The 20,424-nt window shown below is 45.2% G+C and overlaps 1 protein-coding gene across 6 annotated transcripts in view; it reads left to right on the top strand.

Annotated features, from left to right (window-relative positions):
* The window catches only part of LOC146185675 (galactosylceramide sulfotransferase-like), a 200,898-nt gene extending 181,279 nt beyond the window's left edge, over positions 1-19,619 (top strand). For 4 of the 6 annotated variants that reach the window (XM_084606581.1, XM_084606582.1, XM_084606583.1 and 1 more), the window contains 4 exons: positions 7,427-7,554; positions 9,485-9,685; positions 10,156-10,591; positions 11,982-19,619. In XM_084606581.1, the coding sequence (XP_084462707.1) occupies positions 7,427-7,554; positions 9,485-9,685; positions 10,156-10,591; positions 11,982-12,539 (1,323 nt within the window). In that variant the 3' untranslated portion in view covers positions 12,540-19,619. The remainder of the gene's footprint in view (positions 1-7,426; positions 7,555-9,484; positions 9,686-10,155; positions 10,592-11,981) is intronic. The other 2 variants (XM_084606584.1, XM_084606586.1) reach the window with 1 other exon arrangement.
* Positions 19,620-20,424: the final 805 nt, after the last annotated feature.

The following is a 20,424-nucleotide window of genomic DNA, read 5'->3' as shown; positions in this document are numbered from 1 at the left end:
CCGCAGTGGACTCGAGCTCGATATCCTGAGTCTTGTCTTCATTTCCAGGGCCTTCATTTTGCCCGACATGTGGGCGCGGGGCAAAGGCAAATTACGGCTGTACAGGGCGCCGATTTTACGACGCCGGGACGACCGGCTTGGTCGTCGCCTTATCGAACGGGGTACACAAACAGCTTCCTTGCTCTCGCCCCCCGCCCCCTCTTTTTTCTCCTTTTCATTTTTTTTTTCCTTCTTTGTTTGTTTGGTATTGAAGCGCGCGCAGCTCGGTGCGGTTTGCGTCGTTATCAGGAACAGATGGAACCCGGTCCTCTATCGGAAGTGCTACCTCGTCGTCCACTCTGCGCGGCGCAGTTTCGCCCTAATTTCACCAGCTAATAGCGCCAGCGACGTTCACTACTAAGTGACGTCTGTATTTTTGTTTGTTCTGCTTTCAGCATGGGTCAGGTATGCTCGCGTTACCCCACAGGCAGAATAATCTGAAACTCCCCAACTGCACCACCAGCACCTTTCGCGATTCTCTCCGAAGCCGCAGTGGCACTGACCACTGCTGGCTTCCAACAGCGTCAGGAAAAGCAACAACACTCATTGGCATAGTATGCCTGTTACGCAGCTGGACGGGTACAACTAGGCCATTACATAGCCAAACAAGGCGTTGGCCAGAGGGCGCTTTGGCGTGTTTTCGCTCCCCCCGCCTTCCTTCTTTCCCTACACACACAATCACACACCTCTTCCCCGAATGCGTTTCGTCGCCGAATGAATTGCGCTGAAAGGGGCTGCAGTAGAACGACCCCAATTTCCGCCCGCGAATAGCATGCAGGGGAAAGCGGCCCGACCCGTTAGGCTGCACCCTGCGGCTTTTCGCTTGCTTTCCGTTTGTTTGTTTTTTTCTGTTGTGCGCGTATATATGGTTGTCTCTTGGCCGTAATGAGAATGTTAGGGCTGTGTTTTTCGTAGTGTAATGGCGGTGGTGTTGGGCTCGCCTTCCTCCTCTTCCGGTGCACAATGTGCGTGCAAGCGTTGTCGCTCTCTTAAACTCTTCGCCAGATTTGTATTTTTCTTCACATTTTATCGCGAAATTCACGGCGGCAGGCCGACCTTTACGTGGGATTTCATGACTTTAGCCGCTTCCTAGTCCTAAGCTAGCAGCGCGACTCCAGTTGGGGAAGAAAAGGTGGTTCTCGCTGTGTGTTCCGGCGAGGTGATTCGTTCCCGCGCTGTTTGCATGCTGCCGCGCAGGCTCCGCTTTATTGCGTGTTTTGAGAAATGCGAGAATAGAACTGCGACCCTTTGTGGGTGTATTGACTACTTAATTGAAAGTAGTAGCGACGGGAGTCGCCTACGACAGCACCCGAACGCCGTTAATCCAACAGTAATACAGTACACGGACAGTCAGTCACCGCCTCGCACTCGTCATGGGTGCTGTCGTAGGCGACTCCCGTCGCTACTACCTTCAATTAAGTGCAGCACACATTAACCGTACGTTTGTTCGTTGAGGAGATAAAAGCGTCGGCGTGTGGTTTTTGCTAGTGAGATATTACACTGGTCTTCAGCGCAGCGTAATGGGAGTTCCCTTCGGAACACGTTATGTACGCGCTGTGCGTGCTGTAGGAAATAATATCTTTCGCACGCAATACAATACCACGTTTCACGTACCTTCTCTTGTGCGTGCATTTCTCGGCGAGCGCGGCAAAGATGTTCCGCACTGCACTGTTGGGATATTTATGTTAAAAATAGCTTTGAACTCGTACGACAAAGCGGGGTAATCAGTTGATTCGTTCTATTGATGCCAATAGCACCTTTGATCGAATATTAAAAAAAAAAATTCGTCCTGGTCCAGGAACGAATTTTTATTTAACTACGAAGTTTCTGAGAAAGCTGTATAGTTTTTCCTTTTTAACCGTATGGCTGCGTTTGGGTGGATGTCAATGAGTAATTGCTGCCTTATTACAATAGAACCTTTCAATCAGTACAGGTTAGCGACTGGGTACCTGTGACTTAACTATTAAGTCTAGGTCACGCACGGCAAAAACAGCGATATAATCACTTAATCTTCACTTGTTTTGATCCCTGCTCATGTTGCAGGCTGGCTTGTAGTGAATTTAAACGACATAGGAACGAATTTATCGCAGTTTTTTTTTTTTTTTCATCTCTCACCTCACGTTACCTAGACTTGACTTTGACGTCACTGCCATCGTTCGGCCGCTGAAACCGAAGCAGGCGAGAAAAGAAACAATAAATTATTCAGAGGTCGTAGGGTAATGTCACGTGGTGATCCGAGTAATGTATTACGCATCATTACAAAGGATAAAACTCGAACCCAAAAAGGAGGTGTCTATACTCTATTAACACGAAGCGTGTTATAAGGATCATGAAGACAGACAAAAACGTTCTGGCTAAACAGGTGCAGCTTCATTGCTAACTTAATTGTCAAGCATGCTAAAATAAAATAAAAAACAAAAAAAAAACGACTATTTCATTTTCGCCTTCAGAAGTTTTATTTGCTTCCATCCGCAGCAACTACCGACAGAATGCGAACCGTCTAGCAAAATATGTTCGATTGCTCTGGTGACGTAGTGCTGGCCCAGAGCTTCCTTCGAACTCTTCGCTGTGTGCTTCCTCGGAGGCTGCGTCAAAAAGAAAAATCGCAACAGTACTGTCACACTTGGTAGCATTTGGTGTTCCTTAGCTTAATGATGCTTAAAGGGCTGTTTTTAAACAGTGAGTCTGAATGTATTGCGGCTCGTGGTAACAGCGAGCGCCTCAGGCAATATATTTTTCGCGGAAAAATTATGTTGAACCCCATTTTATCGACGAAAAACGTCCGATGAGCACTTAGTTCGAATACCCCCCCCCCCCCCCCCCTCCCCACCCCCGCCTTCTCCGCTTCTTAACCGCCCCCTACAGGAGTGATCCATAAACCCGCCCGTGGCAAACAGCATCCGCAATTTCTCCCTGTTACTTAGTTTTAAACGAACACATTTAATTGCGCTTAAATTTTTCTTTTGACGAAAACCGCTGGCCACTATCACTATTTGCTTGTATCAGCTGTGTGATGCGCGTTAAAAACCTCAGGTGGTCGAAATTTCCGCAGCCCTCCACTACGCTTTCGGACGTTAAACCCTATAAACCAAACCAAGCCATGAAAAGGCATCGGGGAGAGTTACTGCCGAGAAATGTCGTTTGGGGACTAAACTATGCGAACAAAAACGCGCAGGCGCTGGCTGTAAGCTACTGCAGCCCCCGGTTCGCTCGCTGAACGCAGCGAGCCGTCGTTATCGAACCGGCAGTCTTTTTCGAAAAGTGAAAAAAAGGAAAGGGAAAGGGGAGGGGGTAGCGCATTAGTGGCACTTAAAATAATAAGCTGTGCTGCGTGGCGTCGGTGCAGTTCGAGACCACAAGTGCGCTGCTTGCAGCGTTCTATTTATTTATTCATTTTTTCTTGTGTTCGACGCAAACTGCTGATTTTCACAAGCCGCGGTGCCCGGTGTTCCCGACCATAGCGGGCTGGCGCATGTGTGTCGTCCCTCTCGACGCGAGTTGGCTCATCGATTGTCAACGGACGGCTTGCTGCTCGCAGCAGCGTGACCGTGCAACGAACGGGCGAAGGATGCACTACAGCCATCTGCACATCTCGACCAGCTAACCGAGCCGGCTTCTCGGCCCACTAGTGTTTGGCCATCCGGATCTTTTAACTGCTGCCTAATCGGAACAATGACTGAGCTCTAGGCCGGTGGTTCAAGTCCGCCCGCTGTTCTCCAAGATCTCCGTGTCTATTCGGCTAGTTTTTAAAGTACGCCTCAATTTTTCGGAACGAAAAATAGCTCTAGGCGTATTCGTAGTTGTTTTAAATCTGTTCGTGGTGCATAAAATGTTTTTGCTTTGCCTTGCTTCAGCCCCAGCGTGCTCAGAAATCAAAACTTGCTGCTGGGCCAAACAGCGCATATATATTCTTCTCTTCTAAAAACCGCGTTCTGCTAGAAATGCAAGGAGGGAGGAGAAAAGGAGGGCGGAAGGCAGGGATGGTAACCACTAAGTTGCTTAAAACTCCGGCCCTGGTTCCCGCTGGACTTTGTTGGCGTAGGGTTGGCTTCGCCACATTTAGAGTAAGGTTGCAAGGAAGTATGCTTGCCAGTAACATCCCTCCATAAACGAGGGAAGGAAGGCGATGAGCTTGAATATATACCCCCGGACGGCATGCATACGGACAGCACACGTTTTTAAACCGAGGTTTCGGAAATTGCTGCCACCAGGCGCCGCATGAAGCGGGGCAGTCTACGTCGAATATGCAGCACACACACGCGCATGCGCACGCACGCACGCACGCACGCACGCACAGGTTAGATATGAGCAGGAATAAGTACAATATATGACGAAATCAATTCGAAACCATTTCACCTGCGGAGCTGTAATGGTGTCGCACTCATACACGTAAGCAGTCTTACGGGTGTCTAGTAGCTCTTTTTACTTTGTGGTATCAGACTTCATGGTCATGCCTTTGATTTGTTATTCTCGCGAAAATGTCACAAACGAGAGTGCCTGATCTTTTTGTTTTGTACCATTAAGAAAACCATTAGCATTAAGAAAAACAGGTCCTCTCTTTTTAAATGCATAAAACAGCGGAAATGAATAATCATTTAGCATATATCATAAGAGAATGGCAGTTTCTTTCTCTCTCTCTCTCTGTCTCTGAGCGGCGCTTTAAAGGGCCACTAAAAAGGTGCCCGCCGCTGGCAAGAAAAGGCGATAATACTCGTAGACATTGAATCGCCTGTTATCTTCCCGCAAAATGTCGTTTTTTCTCTCAACTGGTATATCGGCCTGAGCGGAAAAAAAAAAAAAAACGGCCTTGGTTTGCGTTTTCTTTATTTCTTTTTTTGCTGCATTCTCGCCCACAACAGCTAGACAGCAGAGTTGATAGTGGAAAAGGGGACGCGCCATGGCCGGGTGAGCGGCCTCTCCTTCTTCGCTGCTGCGCTGGCTGAGCCAATGATAGCATTTGCAACAGGATGGATGGATATAAATGGATTTTACTAGCCTTACCCTTTGTATCGGTGCTGCAGCTTGCGCCGCCTAGCCTACAGTCCCCTTTCTTCCTTTCCCCTGAGTATGTCTTAGACCAGTCTTCGTGACAGATGTCACTTGCGCGAGACGATACCATGTGCGCGAAGTGGGGCTAACGCCCTGCAAAGCGGGTTGCCGTGCGACGTGAAAGCGACCATTTTTTTCTTTTTTAATACCCAGTGGACTATCAGCTCGCTTTTGAGGACTTGCACGCGGTATGCATGCCCAGGAGCATTTCCTGTACGCAGTGCTCACATTTCACGAGTACTTCCTGGGCCCTCTTTTTCAGAGACCCTTTAAAAACTGTCAGCGCTTGATGACGCGTTTATTGAAAGCGCACGTAATTCTTACAGCTCTCATAACATGCGGGCTTTTAGGTTCATTCAGTCGAAGTAGCAAAAGAAAACGTGATGGTGAGTGAGAGAGAGTAAAGGGGAAAGAGGGGGCACGGAAGTTGACCAGAAATTACGAGGGTGAGAGGTGTTGGACACTTATGCGCCTACGACTACCGCTAACGCTTAGCTAAAAGAAAAGGAGAGGGGGCTATGTCTAGGACGAAAGCGCGAGTTTCTTTAAAGAGCCGGTCCGCCCTTGAATTGGAGGGCGGATGAAAGGAAAGGCCTAAGAACAAAAAGAAAATCTACTATACTTGGGCAGATCAATAAAGTAAGATATATCTGCAAATGAGCGGTACGTGCTGTAGGACGTATTGCACCGGAAACTGGCTGCACCGCGCTCAAAACAAAGGAAAAAGTGTTCGCTAAAATCACAAGCAAACAGATGTCCTAGAAATTGTTGGAAACCGCATAAAAGCAGCGCCTTGACCTTCACAATAAGGCTAGCGTATATCTCAGTTCTTGTGGTAGTCGCTTAGAGGGCGTTATAAGCACAGCACGGAACAAAGAAAAAAAAATAAATAAAAGGAAACGCTTCGATGTGCGCACGCTTACATAATGGCCTTTTAACGTCTTTTTTTTTTGGGGGGGGGGAAGGGGGGGGGGACAGTTAACTTTATCTCACTTGTTAAGTTTTGTATTCGTCGAAGCACTACACGAGGCTCCAGAGCATTCTCATATTTCTCACATATCCCGATGTCACTCCTTGGTCCGAGGTGGTCAAAATTTACGGAGCGTTCCACTAAGTCACTTTGGGGCGTTAAAACCTAAAACCAAACCTTTATTGTCATTTGCATTACCTGCACACATACCTTACAGGGATCAAATAACTCGAGAAACGTCATAAAACCAGTCTTCTTATCGGGCTGCTTTCGGAAAGCACCTGAAATGAGCTAGCAGGCTCTGTAGGCTTATTAGGCCTTCTTTCATGCGCTTTGCGCACTTGTCCCGTACAGGAGATGTATTCTCGGCCATCGAGTTATGTTTTCGTAACAAGTATGTGTTCTGCATCTCGCACTTCGCTCCAATAGCCTCGCATGGGCTCCAGCTTGGCTCGGCGGGTCGGCATCTCGGACGAGAACATGCTTGGCTCGAGTGATTACTCGAAGCAGAGCGTGGCGGAATCGCATTTCGCCCGGGGCCGCCCCTCGCCGCCCCGCGCATGCGTTTGACCCCCAGCGTTGGCGGGATCGTTCTTGCAAACGAGCCGCCTTCGAGCGCGGGTCACTCCTGCGTTCTGCCTGATTTGATTACGGTACAACGGACCGTCGGATACTTCTTGGCCTCGTCCATCCGCACAACAGCCTCGGGGTGCATTCTCCCAACCTTCTCTTCCCCCTCCTCCCCCACCTTGCTCGTGCTATTCTTTCGGCGAATCGCGATCGTGTTCGTTTTCGACGTCGGTTGACCTCCTCCTTGCCAGGCTTATCTCGGGAGAATGCAGTGAGAAGATGAGCCGGCCCTCTTATTGTCATGGGCGCGGAACGTTCGAGTGGCCATAGAGAAGCGTAATTGGCCCTTGTGAGCTGCGTGCGGACCGGGAGCCGCTATGACACGCTAATCGCATCAGCGACTTCTGTAGGCACCCCTCACCCATTCGTCGCAGCATTCTGCATGTGTGCATTGTCGGCCCAGTATTATTCTACCCCCTCACCCACAGGGTGGCAGTGCTCCCCCTTTAATTTTTGCGTCAAGAACGTCCGAAAACCTGCTCATGCACGCACAATGGCCTCTGCGACAGGGACTACATTCGAAGCTTCGTGGGCTGTAGTAGATGTATGCGCTGCACCTGATTATTCTGCCCGAGTCAGGTCCTTCCGCTATTGTGCATAAATTTCTGCCTCGCAGGGAAGCTGGCTTGTAGGTTTTGCAACCGGTCTATAGGTGCACATATCAGCAAGCGGTCGCAGCTGGTTAGAAACTTTCTGCTTAACCTAACCCTCTATGCACTTTTTCTCTTCGTTTTCCAGAACAGCCTGCGGAAATGGGACCTTCGAAAATGGGCCGTGTTCGTGATCCTGTTGCTGATGCTCGTCTCCCTGCACATGTACGGCGTTCAGCAGTACAGCCTCGCCACAAGGGCAGTCTGGTACAAGAGGTCCGTGCCATGCTAAAGACAGAAACCCCACTGTCCCATGTCCCCACCTTGGCAATGTGGTGTGAACAGCATGAATTCGATGTACCGACCCCTGCTCTTCCAGAGGCTGGTGCAGAATGGATTTGGCTTCGTGGTGACGGAATTAGGAGCAGGATTCGCAGCGTTTTGATTGGCTGGTATTAGCATTTACTGCAGTGCCGCTGCCTCGTGTCCGGCCCAGTGACCAATTCGGAATCGATTTTTATTTCGTCGGAAAAATCGAAGAGGCTGAAGTTAGCTTTTGGAAATCAGAAAAATTGCAACACTTTTCATACACTTATGGATGAGTCAGTTCCCCTTCGTTCATAGATTTGTTGTGAATAAATTAGAGAATCACAGTGCAAACATAAAAGCTCCTTGAGATGCCTGATTTGTAAAGGCTGTATGAAAGCATATTTGACGTGTGTGCTGATTAAAAAGTGCAATTTAATGAAAATTTAACCACTCACGACAACTGCTGACGCGCAAGGAATATCTAGCTTCACCGGCGATGGGCCACCCTGCTGCCTGTTTCGTGGTCACTAAAATCGCGGTCTATGTGTTGCATGCTGTTGGGGCAATGCATGGCAAAGACTGCATGTGCAAGACTACCTTCTGGAATGCGATTGTTGGACTTTCTACAATGTACAGGGTGCCCGCTTCTGAGGCAAACACATTTGCGCCGTATGCTGGACGCCGATGAGTTAACCAGCGGGCGCAGGCAGTGTGAGAAGCAGCTGCATTGGCTTTTGGTAGCCAATAATGTGGGCGTCACTCTCGTGACACGGAGTTGTGACTTAATATTATCACGCAATCTTGTGTTTATCTCAGCAGTGGACAACCCTGTACTTGTTTTGCACCCTCGCACCCGTTGTGCTCTGCATGTTAAACGCCATACAAACATACATATGGACGTTGCGATTGAAGCATTTTTCTTTGCCTTAGTATTTGATGACTCCAGCAATATTCCTGCTTAACAAGGTAAATAGCTAGATAAATTTAAACAGTGTTGTTCTTAGACTTGGTGCTTAAAGTTATCTGTACAAACCTGCAGTAGACAATTCAGCAATGTTCCCAAATGCCATATATTATACTAGGGAACACAGCAAGTTTGTTCGAGTTGAAATATGCATGTTAGAATAGTTGAAATGCGTATCAGTACTTTGAGTATATGAAGAAAGCGCGAGCACTTGACGCCTGTGATAACAGCTCTCCTGCTGCCAAATTATTCTAAAGATTTAAAAATTCCCCGGTTGCACTTAAGTCTGCTAGGGGCTGTAATGCGAAAACATTTCTCTACTGCTGCCAATTATGTTGTTGCTAAATTGTTTTTCTTTCGGCTTTTGTCGATTAAGTAATTAATGGGAATAATTAAATGACTAAGTAAGTAATTAATTCACATAAGTGATGAAGTGACCCACCGATTTGATTTAAATAATCATTTGGAGTATTTAACATTAATTAAATGTATTGACTTCAGGAGTATTTATAATTCGATGATGAAATGACCCATTAATTTCTAAGATATTGACTAATTAAAATTATTCATTCAATTAATTCATTAACAAATTACTGGCATATTCCAATGACTTAATCATTTTTACTATTTTTATAATTTCTTAATTAACTATTTATTAATTACACATGCAATGGATGTCTACACACTCCAATTCTTTCACATTAATAAAAAATTTATTAAATCGGTACAAAGCCCACTGAATCTTTTTGTGTATCCAGAATCTCTGCACGGTTCCATTTGAGCTTTTTTATTCTTGTCTGTGCAGTTTCTAGTGTTTATCTCTTGCCTTTTCGGCAGTGAATCACGCACTATGCTAAAGCTCTCCAACATATCATGCGTATGGCAAAGTGATTGTGGCGTCATGCTTGCCGTGCCCGTGGCGCCGATGCGCAGGTTTCTCACCAACCGAACCCGTTTCTCGAACGAGTGCCGCGGCTGCTGCCGTCCCGCGCTGAATGTGTTCCTGCTCAAGACGCACAAGTGCGCCGGCTCCACAGTGCAAAACGTGCTCATGCGCTTCGGCGACCGGCGCAACCTTTCATTCGCTCTGCCCCGGGAAGGGAACTATTTCGGCCACCCGAAGCCCTTCTCCATGTGAGTATGGTTGACGTGGCGAAACTGGAGAATTGGAGCAGATAATGCATCTGGACATGGCACACTGCGCTACTAGTCGCCTGTCAGTGCATGCATGTGGAAGTGCTATAAGTGGATCGGCACCTTTCGCGGGACGTAATGAGCACATCCAACACACGACCATGCGGCATCAGTGCGCACAGTCCCATGCAGTGTGTGGTGCAGTTCTTTAGTCATTTCAACTGCGCACACTGAGTCAGCAATCTTGCACCAGGCCTTGGCCGAAATCGGCGGCTCAAGGGAGAGATAAGTGGAATTGAAGGGCTTAACAGAGCTTTCCTTCAAGAGATGAGCAAGCAGTGCTTCCTTCTCATGATTCCTGTCTTCATGCTCAAACATTGTGCCACAGTTCATAATCTGTCTAAATCTGCGAAATAACTATTTGAGCATTCAAAAATTCATATTGTTGATCTTCTTGCCCTTGTCTGCAGGTCCATGATCCCAGCGGACATGATTCCTCCGTGGGGCTTTAACATCTTCTGCCACCATGTGCGCTTCGGCAGCGATGACCTACGCCACTTGATGCCCCCAGACACGGTGTTTGTAACCATCCTGCGAGACCCGGCACACTTGTTCGAGTCGCTGTACCTGTACTATCACCTGGAGAACCACACGGGCGTCTCGCTAGAGGCCTTCCTCAAGAATGACGCCAAGCAACGCTGGCTGGACTCACATCGATACGCGGCACGATTCGGCCGCAACCAAATGCTCTTTGATCTGGGGATGGACACTTCGGGACAGACCAACGACTCCGAGGTGGACGCCTTTATCCAGCACATTGAGGACAGCTTCCAACTGGTCCTAATCGCCGAACTGTTCGACGAGTCGCTCATTTTGCTGCGAGACTTGCTTTGCTGGGACACTCAGGTGTGTTGTTCACTGTGTATCTTCGGGTAGGCTCACGTGCTTGTATTCTGGCAAAACTTTGCTGCCATCAGTTTGCCTGAAGCTGTTGATGTGGAAGGTGGCCCGTGAGAGGAACCCTGAGGCTGCTTCGACCCTTTCAATATTTAGGCTTGTAAATAAGCGTATGTAGTCTAAACTGCCTTTGAAACCGATAGTATGAACGAAGATTCTTCTGAAGGACTCAAATACTACTTTTTTTTCTGACCTAGGCAACTTTGACGTTATCCAAGCTCGAGGCTATACATTTATATTATGAGTGCAGTAAGTAAAGTAATAATGGGAATTAATTTTCTGTTATACCTTATCGGTCTTGTAGCCTAAATATCCTATAAATGAGTTGCTTTGAGTTACCTGCGACATTTATTTTTCATCCCTCTACAAACTACAGCACTTACAACATATTTTACACGGTGTGTCATATAATCTTTCTTGCTAACGTGAAAATATATAATATCCTATCGGTAGACTATGAATATAGATACCTCCAGTAACGGTGTATTGGTAAATGAAAACGCACTATTAAAGCTGCCTCTATCCGGGCTCTTCTCATTTCATTTCGATGTCCAACATGTGTGCAATCGATCCCGAATATATCGAATCCGAAAGGGATCACGAAATAGTTCAATATATTGATAATCCAATATACTAGCATGCCAATATATGAGCTCCTTTGTAACCCAGGCCAGGAATACGGTCTACCAAAGTTAACGGCATGCTTCCTGCAGCGATGGGCTGCTGGTTGGCTTAGTGGCAGCCCACCCGCGAAGCGCACACGCACTTGCCATTCGTCAAAAGGGCGCACATCTAAGTGCCGCTCCGTGGATGCAAGCGCATCCTTCAAATATTTGGTGGACATAGATTGGTGTGTCGGAGCTCACGCTGCTCGCACCTTACAGTTGCATCTTACGCCGCATGTGTGGTACAAGTGCCGTTGGGGTTAAGATTCCCATAAAAGCTGCTGTGGACGGTGACTTGGGAAAAGCCACCACTGATCATAAGAGGGCTAATTATGTTACTGGCATACTATAAACACAATAATAACTTCGTTAAAATCGGGTGCAGCTGATTTCTTCATCTTCTGCAGCAGCGAAGCAGGCCACGCGAGAGCTGCCGCAAGTCTTCGGTCAGCACGGCTGGCTTCTTCAGCACGGCGCACAGTTCGATGCATCGAATGTTCCACTAAACGGGAATTTGATAAATGCGAACACCAATCCTACACTTCTGCATGGTAGGATTTTCAAGGGTATATTCGGAGTTCGATATAGGCAATAATTCGATATATCCGCGATCGACTGTAAACCAAAACTAAGCATGCATTTCTGCTTCATTTTTTGTTCTATCCCTGCCCCAGGACGTGGTGTACTTTGAGCACAACCAGCGAATGCAGAAGGCTGGCTCCAGCGGCAGCGGAGGCAGCGGTGACAAAGATGCCGCCGGCCTGCGGCGCGAGATGGAGCGTTACAATGCGGGCGATGGGCGCCTGTACCGGCACTTCCGGAAAAAAATGGAGCGCCTGATTGACGAGTACGGCCGCAAGCGGATGCGCCAAGAAGTTGACGGCTTGCAACTGTGGAAGAGCCTGCTGTACGAGCATTGCGTCGAGAAGCTCGATTCGGGGCGCACCGTGGCCTACGAGACGCGCGAGTACAGTGACGATGTCTACAGCATCGTGCTGCGTTCGGGCGTCAACAACCGGCTCTGCCTGGACATGGCCCGAGCAGAGCTGCCTTACACCGAGAGGTTGCGCCGCAAGCAGAGGCCCCTGGCACGCAGCCATTGGTGGACGCTGCCGTGGTCTGCCGGCGCCCTGGCGCCGGAAGAGCCGGAAGTGGCCAGCACACGAGGCCAGCTACTCAGGAGGGCTGTCAGTGCCCGGCAGAGGGCACGACGGCGGGTGGCCAAGGGTTGACCGATTCGATGAAGGACTCCGAGGAACTAAGACCAGTGCCGCCACTGTCAGGAAATGGGCTTCCAGTCTCCTGGCCAAAACCTGCCTGGAGTGCGAGTCTGTGCAGTATTCGACATTCAAGCTAAGATGATGGTGATTCCAATGCAGGCTATGGCTAGGCTTTCTTTGGCCGAGTGTTCAAGGCTGATATAGGGAAAGAAGTCAGTGAAGAAGATAACTTGTGTGGTACCAATGGCCCACCATGGCTGCAAAGCCCTGTTTCATAGACTGAGCGTAATAGGAACCACCAGGCTAATGATTCTTAAAATGAGAGATCAGAGATGTACAGTCGTGCAGCATTCCATGAAATAGGAGCGCCACAAGCCTTCACGTGCTCTTGGATGAAGTCCAGCAAGTGTTCTGTGAGCCTGAAGGCATCTCTTCCTGCTCTGCATTTCAAACATTTTCACGTGTGCTGTGCCTGTGATAATCAAGGGCTTTGAAAGCCTTCACATTGGCAGTCTGCCGTGATTTAGCTCACAATTAACTGAGGACGTTATACTGTTGCCGGCAAATGGCAAGAAAGACATGGTCTGCTCATTTATGATGCTGGACAGTTATCTGCATAGGATGTTTGTGTATCTTGCAATTTTTGAGGACCACAATGTTCAGAATCTGTGTATTACTATCATCTGCATGTGTGTGTATGTGCGTCTGTGTGTATAGCTATGAGGAGTTCGGTGGCGTGGTGCTCTGGCATAACCACACTATGGGCTGTCACTTCGTTTGGGCTACATTACAGTTTGTTAGTCAATCAGTTTGTCCAATGACATCTGTGTTATCACTGTGGTCTAAAAAATGTGCAGAAGTGTAAGTGTGAAGAATGCAAGGACTATTACTTGTTTAGTGCCAGCCCGGGCACTAGAATGTAATTGTACAAGGCCACACATTAGGTTTCTCAAATACCTTTTGAGAGATGTGTCTACCATCCTCAACCAAGGTACTGTTCAGTTTCTGTGTGTGAACTTGTGTTATGTTGATGCGTGGTGTGAGCCACGTTTGTTGCAGCAGAAGAAGATATAAATTAGCATGGAGAGTCTTCTAAGAGAGTCTTGCTTTAAGATGTAAAAATGTCAGTTGGAAAAGAAATATCAAGCTCCGTTCTTCTAAGCAACACAAAGAAGCATATTCTATTCATAATATAAACTGCTTTTACAGTCTTCGTTTCATTCCTGTTAAACAATTTCTATTTCTATGTCTAGAAACTTGTTTATAATAACAGTACTGCTGGTGCACTTCATTTTTTTTTTTTATGTCAGTATTTGTTGCCATAATACTTATGACTTGCCTGGTCATGAAATGATTTGACATTTGACATCCATCAGTCTTAATTAAGGTCGTGTATTTTGGTGGCTTGTGAATGGTGCATTTGGCATCTGCTGTTTTCCACTTTCTTAAACACCGTTTCACTTTGTGTAGAGTGCCCGTTACTTTGTTTTCTGAGCTTTCTTTTATTTTACTTGCTCATTTGGAAGTGTAATTCTACAGAGCAGTTCATCTGAGCTTAGTTGATTAATATAGATTTTCATTTGTTGAAGTCTGTTTGTCTATAATGGTCGCTTTTGTGAATCTCGCAAAAAAAACTTCGTGGACAAACCTTGAAGTTTCTTTACCTGTTTATTATTATTTTTTATAGCATGACTTGTTCTAATAATTAGGACAGTGTGAGCAAAGGCTTGTTGCATTTCCATGTTTAGCTCCGATGATCTCAGTTTGAGAATACATGCTGTGACAACACACTGAACTCTGTCAGGCAGATATCAATGGTAAGAAGCTGTTGATCACTCGTACAATCCTTGGTTCAGTGCTTTCATTAGGAGCATCAGTTGCATTGCCTGAAATAAATTAATCGATTCAAACTTTACCAAACACATGTCTTATATAGCAGATGTGGTCATAACAGTTCCCTTATCCGATATCATGATTAGTGGTAGGGCAGCTTTTGTTCATCTTATCATCTTATTGCATTATTGTATCAAATACTGCATGAATTCGTTGTGTATGTGTATTGTACAGGAGTAGTTTAGAGCAAAAACTCTCCTCAGTAGCCTGCAATGATAGCACTATCGCTTTGTTTATGCCTCATCCGAGTGTATTAGAGGCTGTCAAATTGAGGGGCTGTGAATTAGCATAAGGCACAACCTAAAGCCTAGCAAATTAAAATGACAGAACAATATGATCTTATCTTCCTACTGTACACACTCATGTAATGGGCTTACCTTTTATTTTGTAGTTTTGAAGGTGTGTGGTCCCTAATGCGAATGGGATTTTCTTGTTCAATTTTCAGACTACAGTGGAGCTCTGATTACATTCACTGTGTATGAGACTACACTTATTTTGTGAAGAATTAGTGTGGGGCTGTGGAACGCTTTACAGATTTAGTGAATTCGAATCATGGCGTCTTGATAATCTGATACGTGAAAACCGCCCCAAATAAGACGTCACGCCGCCTCAAGTTATTTCGAGTGATGACCAAGGCAGAGAATGTAAAGCTGCATCATAGAGTTTGATAGACCACCGTTAATTATTTTTGCAGCCACCTGTTCAGCATGGCTTTACGCCTCTGTGGCCCATGGTCATCGGTAAAAGATAGATCTTGCTTGGCCTATTATTTATAAACTCGCTTCACTGCCTAAAGCATTGTGGAAATCAGTCTTATTGGAATTTTAAGGAAAGTTTATTCTGTCAGTAGTAAAATGGTAACAGAAATGAACCTTGCGGGATAAAGGCTAGCTAGTTTCTAACCACTTTCAGCTGTAGCTTGAAAATGAAGCACACTATGCTTATTTTGGGTGTTTGGGTTCAAAGTTAGCCCAAACGAAACGGCCATTGAGTATGTATAAGACAGGAACACTAACTTGTGCATCATTGCTTCTCCTGACTCATTCATTGACCTTCATGCACCCTGCCTTGTGTAGTTCTAGTTCCTTTCAGCACACGATTATGTGGGCACATTGAATGAATCACACATGTTGAAAAACAAATGTGCAAAGGCAAATAGGATGCCAGAAATATCAAACAATGCAGCTTTCTTCCAAGTATAGATTGATCTAACATCTCAACATCATCTCTATCCTTATGAAGCACTAGTCACGCTCCGACATCAGTTGGGTCACCTCTCCAGTCTGTTTTGCTCCATGGGAATGACGAGTTATCAGTATGATGCACAGTACTCCGTCACAGTTAACTATAGCAATTGGTAGCTCTGCGCATAACCTGCCACGTTGGAAAATTGTTCTTTCATCAAGTGCAATTCTCTTTGCCAACTTCACTTTCTAAATCATTGGCTACCAAGAAGCAGCTCTTACACGAGTGCATACTGTGTTTCACTGTTCTCCTCTCTAGTGGATTATAAATTAGTGCTTACAGTTCACAGTAAGGTGAATTTTTCAGCAGCTTTTCTCAAAGGCATATATAACAGAAAGGTTGCATGGCAAGTGTTGTTAGTGATACATATTTAAATTTCTAAATGCAACGACTGAAAAATGTATTCAGGACTAAAGAGTCATTCATGAAAAGCCCTCATGTTTTGAGCCAGTATACTCGCATTTTGCAATGACGCGGCGCGCGCACCAATGCGATCATTGATGCGAAAGGACTTCCATTAGCAGGTCATAGACAACATGTACATAATGCACTTTTCCTCAATTCCTTAGTCGGGAGTTCATCAGTCTTGTTTATGGTGCCGTGTTTTATTTTTATTATCCCTTTCACTGCCAGCTCTTGTGTAATGTATGTGTACTGCTTAAGTAGGCTCTAGAAGAGTTACAACACTCTTGAGACATGTTCAATGTACGTCCCATAGGTCACCACTCAACCTAGCAGTTTTATTCTGATTCCAGTTTAACTATGTAGCTGATAAGGGAAGAACTGCCTGTGCTGGATGAGATGTCAACATTGAGCTGACAATACCTTTATTTTGACTTTAAGTTGTCTTATCCTAATGCAGCAGGAAGCTTTGCGCACTTTCGTTTATTTTTTATTGATGGTTACCATGACCTGTTTTGCTAGAGCTGTTGCTTCTAAACTCAGCCTCACTACGACAAGAACAATACTGTGCACCGAAAAAGAATTGTAGTGGGGGTCAAGAAATACTGCGAAAATGCACTTTTTACTGCGTGTCCGAACCAGTGCTACCTTAGACAGGAGCGTCTCGCAATGTGTTCTGGCCCAATGATATGTTGATCTTTGGTCAGGGGATTTTAAAGTAGTTGGACAAGGTAAAAAAAAAATTGTAGGCCACAATGCAGCCTCTTCTGATAACAATGGCTTGGCTGTGATAGCTCGATAGCATTCAACAAATTTGTCTACTACGGTTTTATGACTCGACGACATGACCTGTTCTCCGAGTAAGAATATAGTTAACAGGCTAACTAGCCTTGTTGGCTTGGTACTGAGGCTGGTAAGCATCAGAATGATAGTTTTGTGAAGAAGGCCTCTGCCTATGAAAATGCGTACTGTTCCGTGTTAATGTGGCTGAGGTAGGCTATAGCTTAAAATGCACTAAACACAGCCAAAACGTACAGTGAGTCACTTGGTAGCTTCTTCCCGAGTTTTCTTTCAGAAAAATCTATACAGAATAACCAATTTAATGTTAGCATACCCACACATGAAGATATTCAAAGCAGTCTGTTACCTTCTCTCTCTCTCCTCAAAGATACCATCTGAAGAGCATTTCACAATTCTTATTGGCCAACTACTTTCACAAGCTGATCATGGTCATAAAATTAGGCTTTGCCAGCTTGCATCATGTTGCATGTCATGTAAAACTTGTGAGGATCTGTCCTATCAAAAGCAGGCTTCACAAAAATTTTTAACACCTTATTGGGGTTAGGTGTTGCACTACATGTCTAGTTATCGTGCTGAATATATTTCTTTGCTGTATTCTAAATTAACTGCCTGAAGTCGAAGTCAACTTGTACAAATAGAACACTGCACCACCATACAGTTTTGCTCAGGTACACGAGTTAAGCAGAGCTCCATCAACCTTCAACATGTGATAAGCGACAGGCAGAATAACACTCTAGTGCAAAATTTGCTGTTCAGCACTGCTTGAAGGCATGCACAGCTTAATACAAAAGGAAACTTTCAGGTCATCTTTTTTTCTTTCCTCTCTCTCCTGAGGCAAAGGGGAGTCAGGCATAAGTTAGCATGCTTTAATATCTGGCGTCAAATGAAATGTTTTTGTTCTGAATATGCAGTACGATATTGAAACGCAAGAAGGGATATAAAAGCCTTAATGCTGCTCTGAGTATGACACTGATATTTTCGATCACATTTTGAAAACCCCTGAATGCTGCATATGCAGTTTTTACATCCTAGTAACAAGCAAATTCATTGACTTTATTATAAACATGACATTGAGAAAAGATGTGAACGAAAAGGCTCTATTGGCAATGTGGTGTCTAATCAAGATGTATATATTTCCAATGATGGCATTAAGCAAACTAAGAAGAAATAAAAAAAAGTGATAGTGTGAAAAAAAGGGAACGTGATAGTGGCTATTTACTTCTTCTTTTCTTCCCAAGGCATTTTGCTTCACTCAAGATGCCCATTGTTTACTCTGGCTAATTTCCTCTCCTTCTTTTTAAATGCGTTCTTTATGGCACCACACATCATTTTGTTTTTCTGCAGTGATTGCCCATGGTTCTGCTTGTATTTTCAGTTACACCAGCAGCTAAAAGGGATAAACAATGTATTTGAGGACCACATTGTTCACAAAATTAGCTGTTTACTTTTTGTTTCCTTGAGAAATGAGAAAAATATGAGTTTGTTATCTGCAGTAACACTATCAAAGCTCTCATACAGTACCTTTGCTGCCTATTCGATTTATGTTGTTTTGATGTTGTTTCTAAAGAAAAGATCTGCAGGTTTACTTTACTAATACAGCTTAATTTTACTTGCTTTTTATTTATAGGTATGGCTCAGTTCATAAAAATTATCAAATGGAATATAGGGCACTACCAGTGAGATAATTTGGTAATAGGAGTTACAAATAGCAGGAATTGTGATTTTAACATAGGGCACGTGTGGTACGCGTTGAATACACTGAGTCAGCATGTCAGTCTGAAAATGTTCCTGCCGCTGTTGCTTGCAAGAACCCAGAAATATTAATTTCGTGTAGTGGCCTTGTAAATGTTCAGAACACTGGCGGTGTATGTTGCTGCAAACTATTTTAGAAAATAAAACAATATTGCAGGCGAGGGTGCCAAAGTTAAGAAAACAGCTCCCAGCATGCCCTGATGAAGGATGCGATTCATACTATGCTATTGCTGCTTCATGGCTGTTAAAGGAAGTGGGGACAGTTCCCCCTTGGTAATGGCCGTACACGTCTGAAAACCGTGCGAAAGTGGTCGTGGTCACAATGTTTCATTAGTGGCACAGGACTACAATCACCGACAACACATGTGTAGACATGTATAGCCACTTTTGAGTGTATGCTGCTTTTGCTGAGGCAATAAGCGAGAAGTTGTGCTTATCGAGCACAATCGAATGCTCTATATTTCGAACAAGTTTATGACTCGGCTATGCGAAATACGTCCTAGCCAATGTGTCTGGCTCAAGTGCGAAGGCGGTGGTTATGTTAGTGTGCATCGGGGGGCCACCAACACGTCGGTGGTCTGTGGTTTCTTCTGTTTTGTAGGGCCATTTGGATATAGTTAGTGTTTATAGTAAAACTAAGTAGTTGACGTGTGAAGTTGAATGTATAGTACGTGACCTGACATAGGCTGTCAATGACACACACCTATGCTAGTGTAGTTTTGGCATGCATTCTCACACAAAAGGGGATGTAGGCAAAGTGAACAGGTTTCTTGTCAACTGGTGTATTATATTGAGCGCTACACTTCTATTACTTAATTCAGTCGACCATCCCTATACTGTGTGTGTTTGATGTGCGTGTGTTTTGTCGTTCACAGATGATAGTGCACAGATGTGGCAGAGATGTTGGGACTCAGTTCTGGCACCATGGCGATTCCTTTTTTCCCCACACGGGAAGTTGTTTTTAGTGGCTGTTGTTTAAATAAATTGTTTGAAGAAGAGCGTCATCTGTCTGCCTCTGCAGTGCCACTGCATTTTTCACAGTGGAAGTTGATCGGCAACGTCTCTTCCCAATAATAACAGAAGAGCGCATGTGATATGTCACTGACCTATCTGATAGATCTTCATAATGCAGAATAAGGTGAGGCATTCACTCACAAATATTTGCCAGAGAAACTCACATTGTGTTCAAAATGACAAACAGTGCTTCAGGCAACCTGCACTGAAGCTTTCAGTTCCAGCAGCAGCACCACTATACAGAACCCCTTCGGTGTAACCACTGGGCAACACAACTGCAACCGTTCTCACACAGTAAAAAAAAACAATCACTTTGAATAGTGTAAAACGACAGAGGGCACCCTTGTTGCAAGAGTTTCTACTCTTAATTGCTTAACTTGTTTACTCTTGTTTGTTGTTGAATTGTTTATAAAGTATGCATTTGGTAGATGGGAGTGATGTAAGAATTGTTGATTTGATGTATGCAGCTGCACCCCACATGAAGCAGGTGCAGGTACACTGTGAAAGATATATCTGAGTATATTAATTGTATTTGGAAACACTGCAATTATCATCTGCAATGTTCTACTACATATGAGTCACCAGCTCCTTCAGTAGCATTGAGCACATAATTATGGAACTTTTAAAATAAGATGTGTGCAACTGCAATGCAACAGCCAGAAAAAAAAAATTGTGCAGTGTGCATCACTATATATCTGTTCGATTCAGAACGTTACTGGTTCTCGGCACCAATTCTGAAAAAGTTCCGCTGGTGCCAGTCGGGTGCCGGCGAGGTGCAGTTCCGGTTCTG

Source organism: Amblyomma maculatum, chromosome 6, assembly GCF_055883805.1.
Source record: "Amblyomma maculatum isolate TAMU_Amacu chromosome 6, ASM5588380v1, whole genome shotgun sequence".
NCBI lineage: Eukaryota > Metazoa > Arthropoda > Arachnida > Ixodida > Ixodidae > Amblyomma > Amblyomma maculatum.
This window is presented reverse-complemented; position numbering and strand designations above follow the sequence as displayed.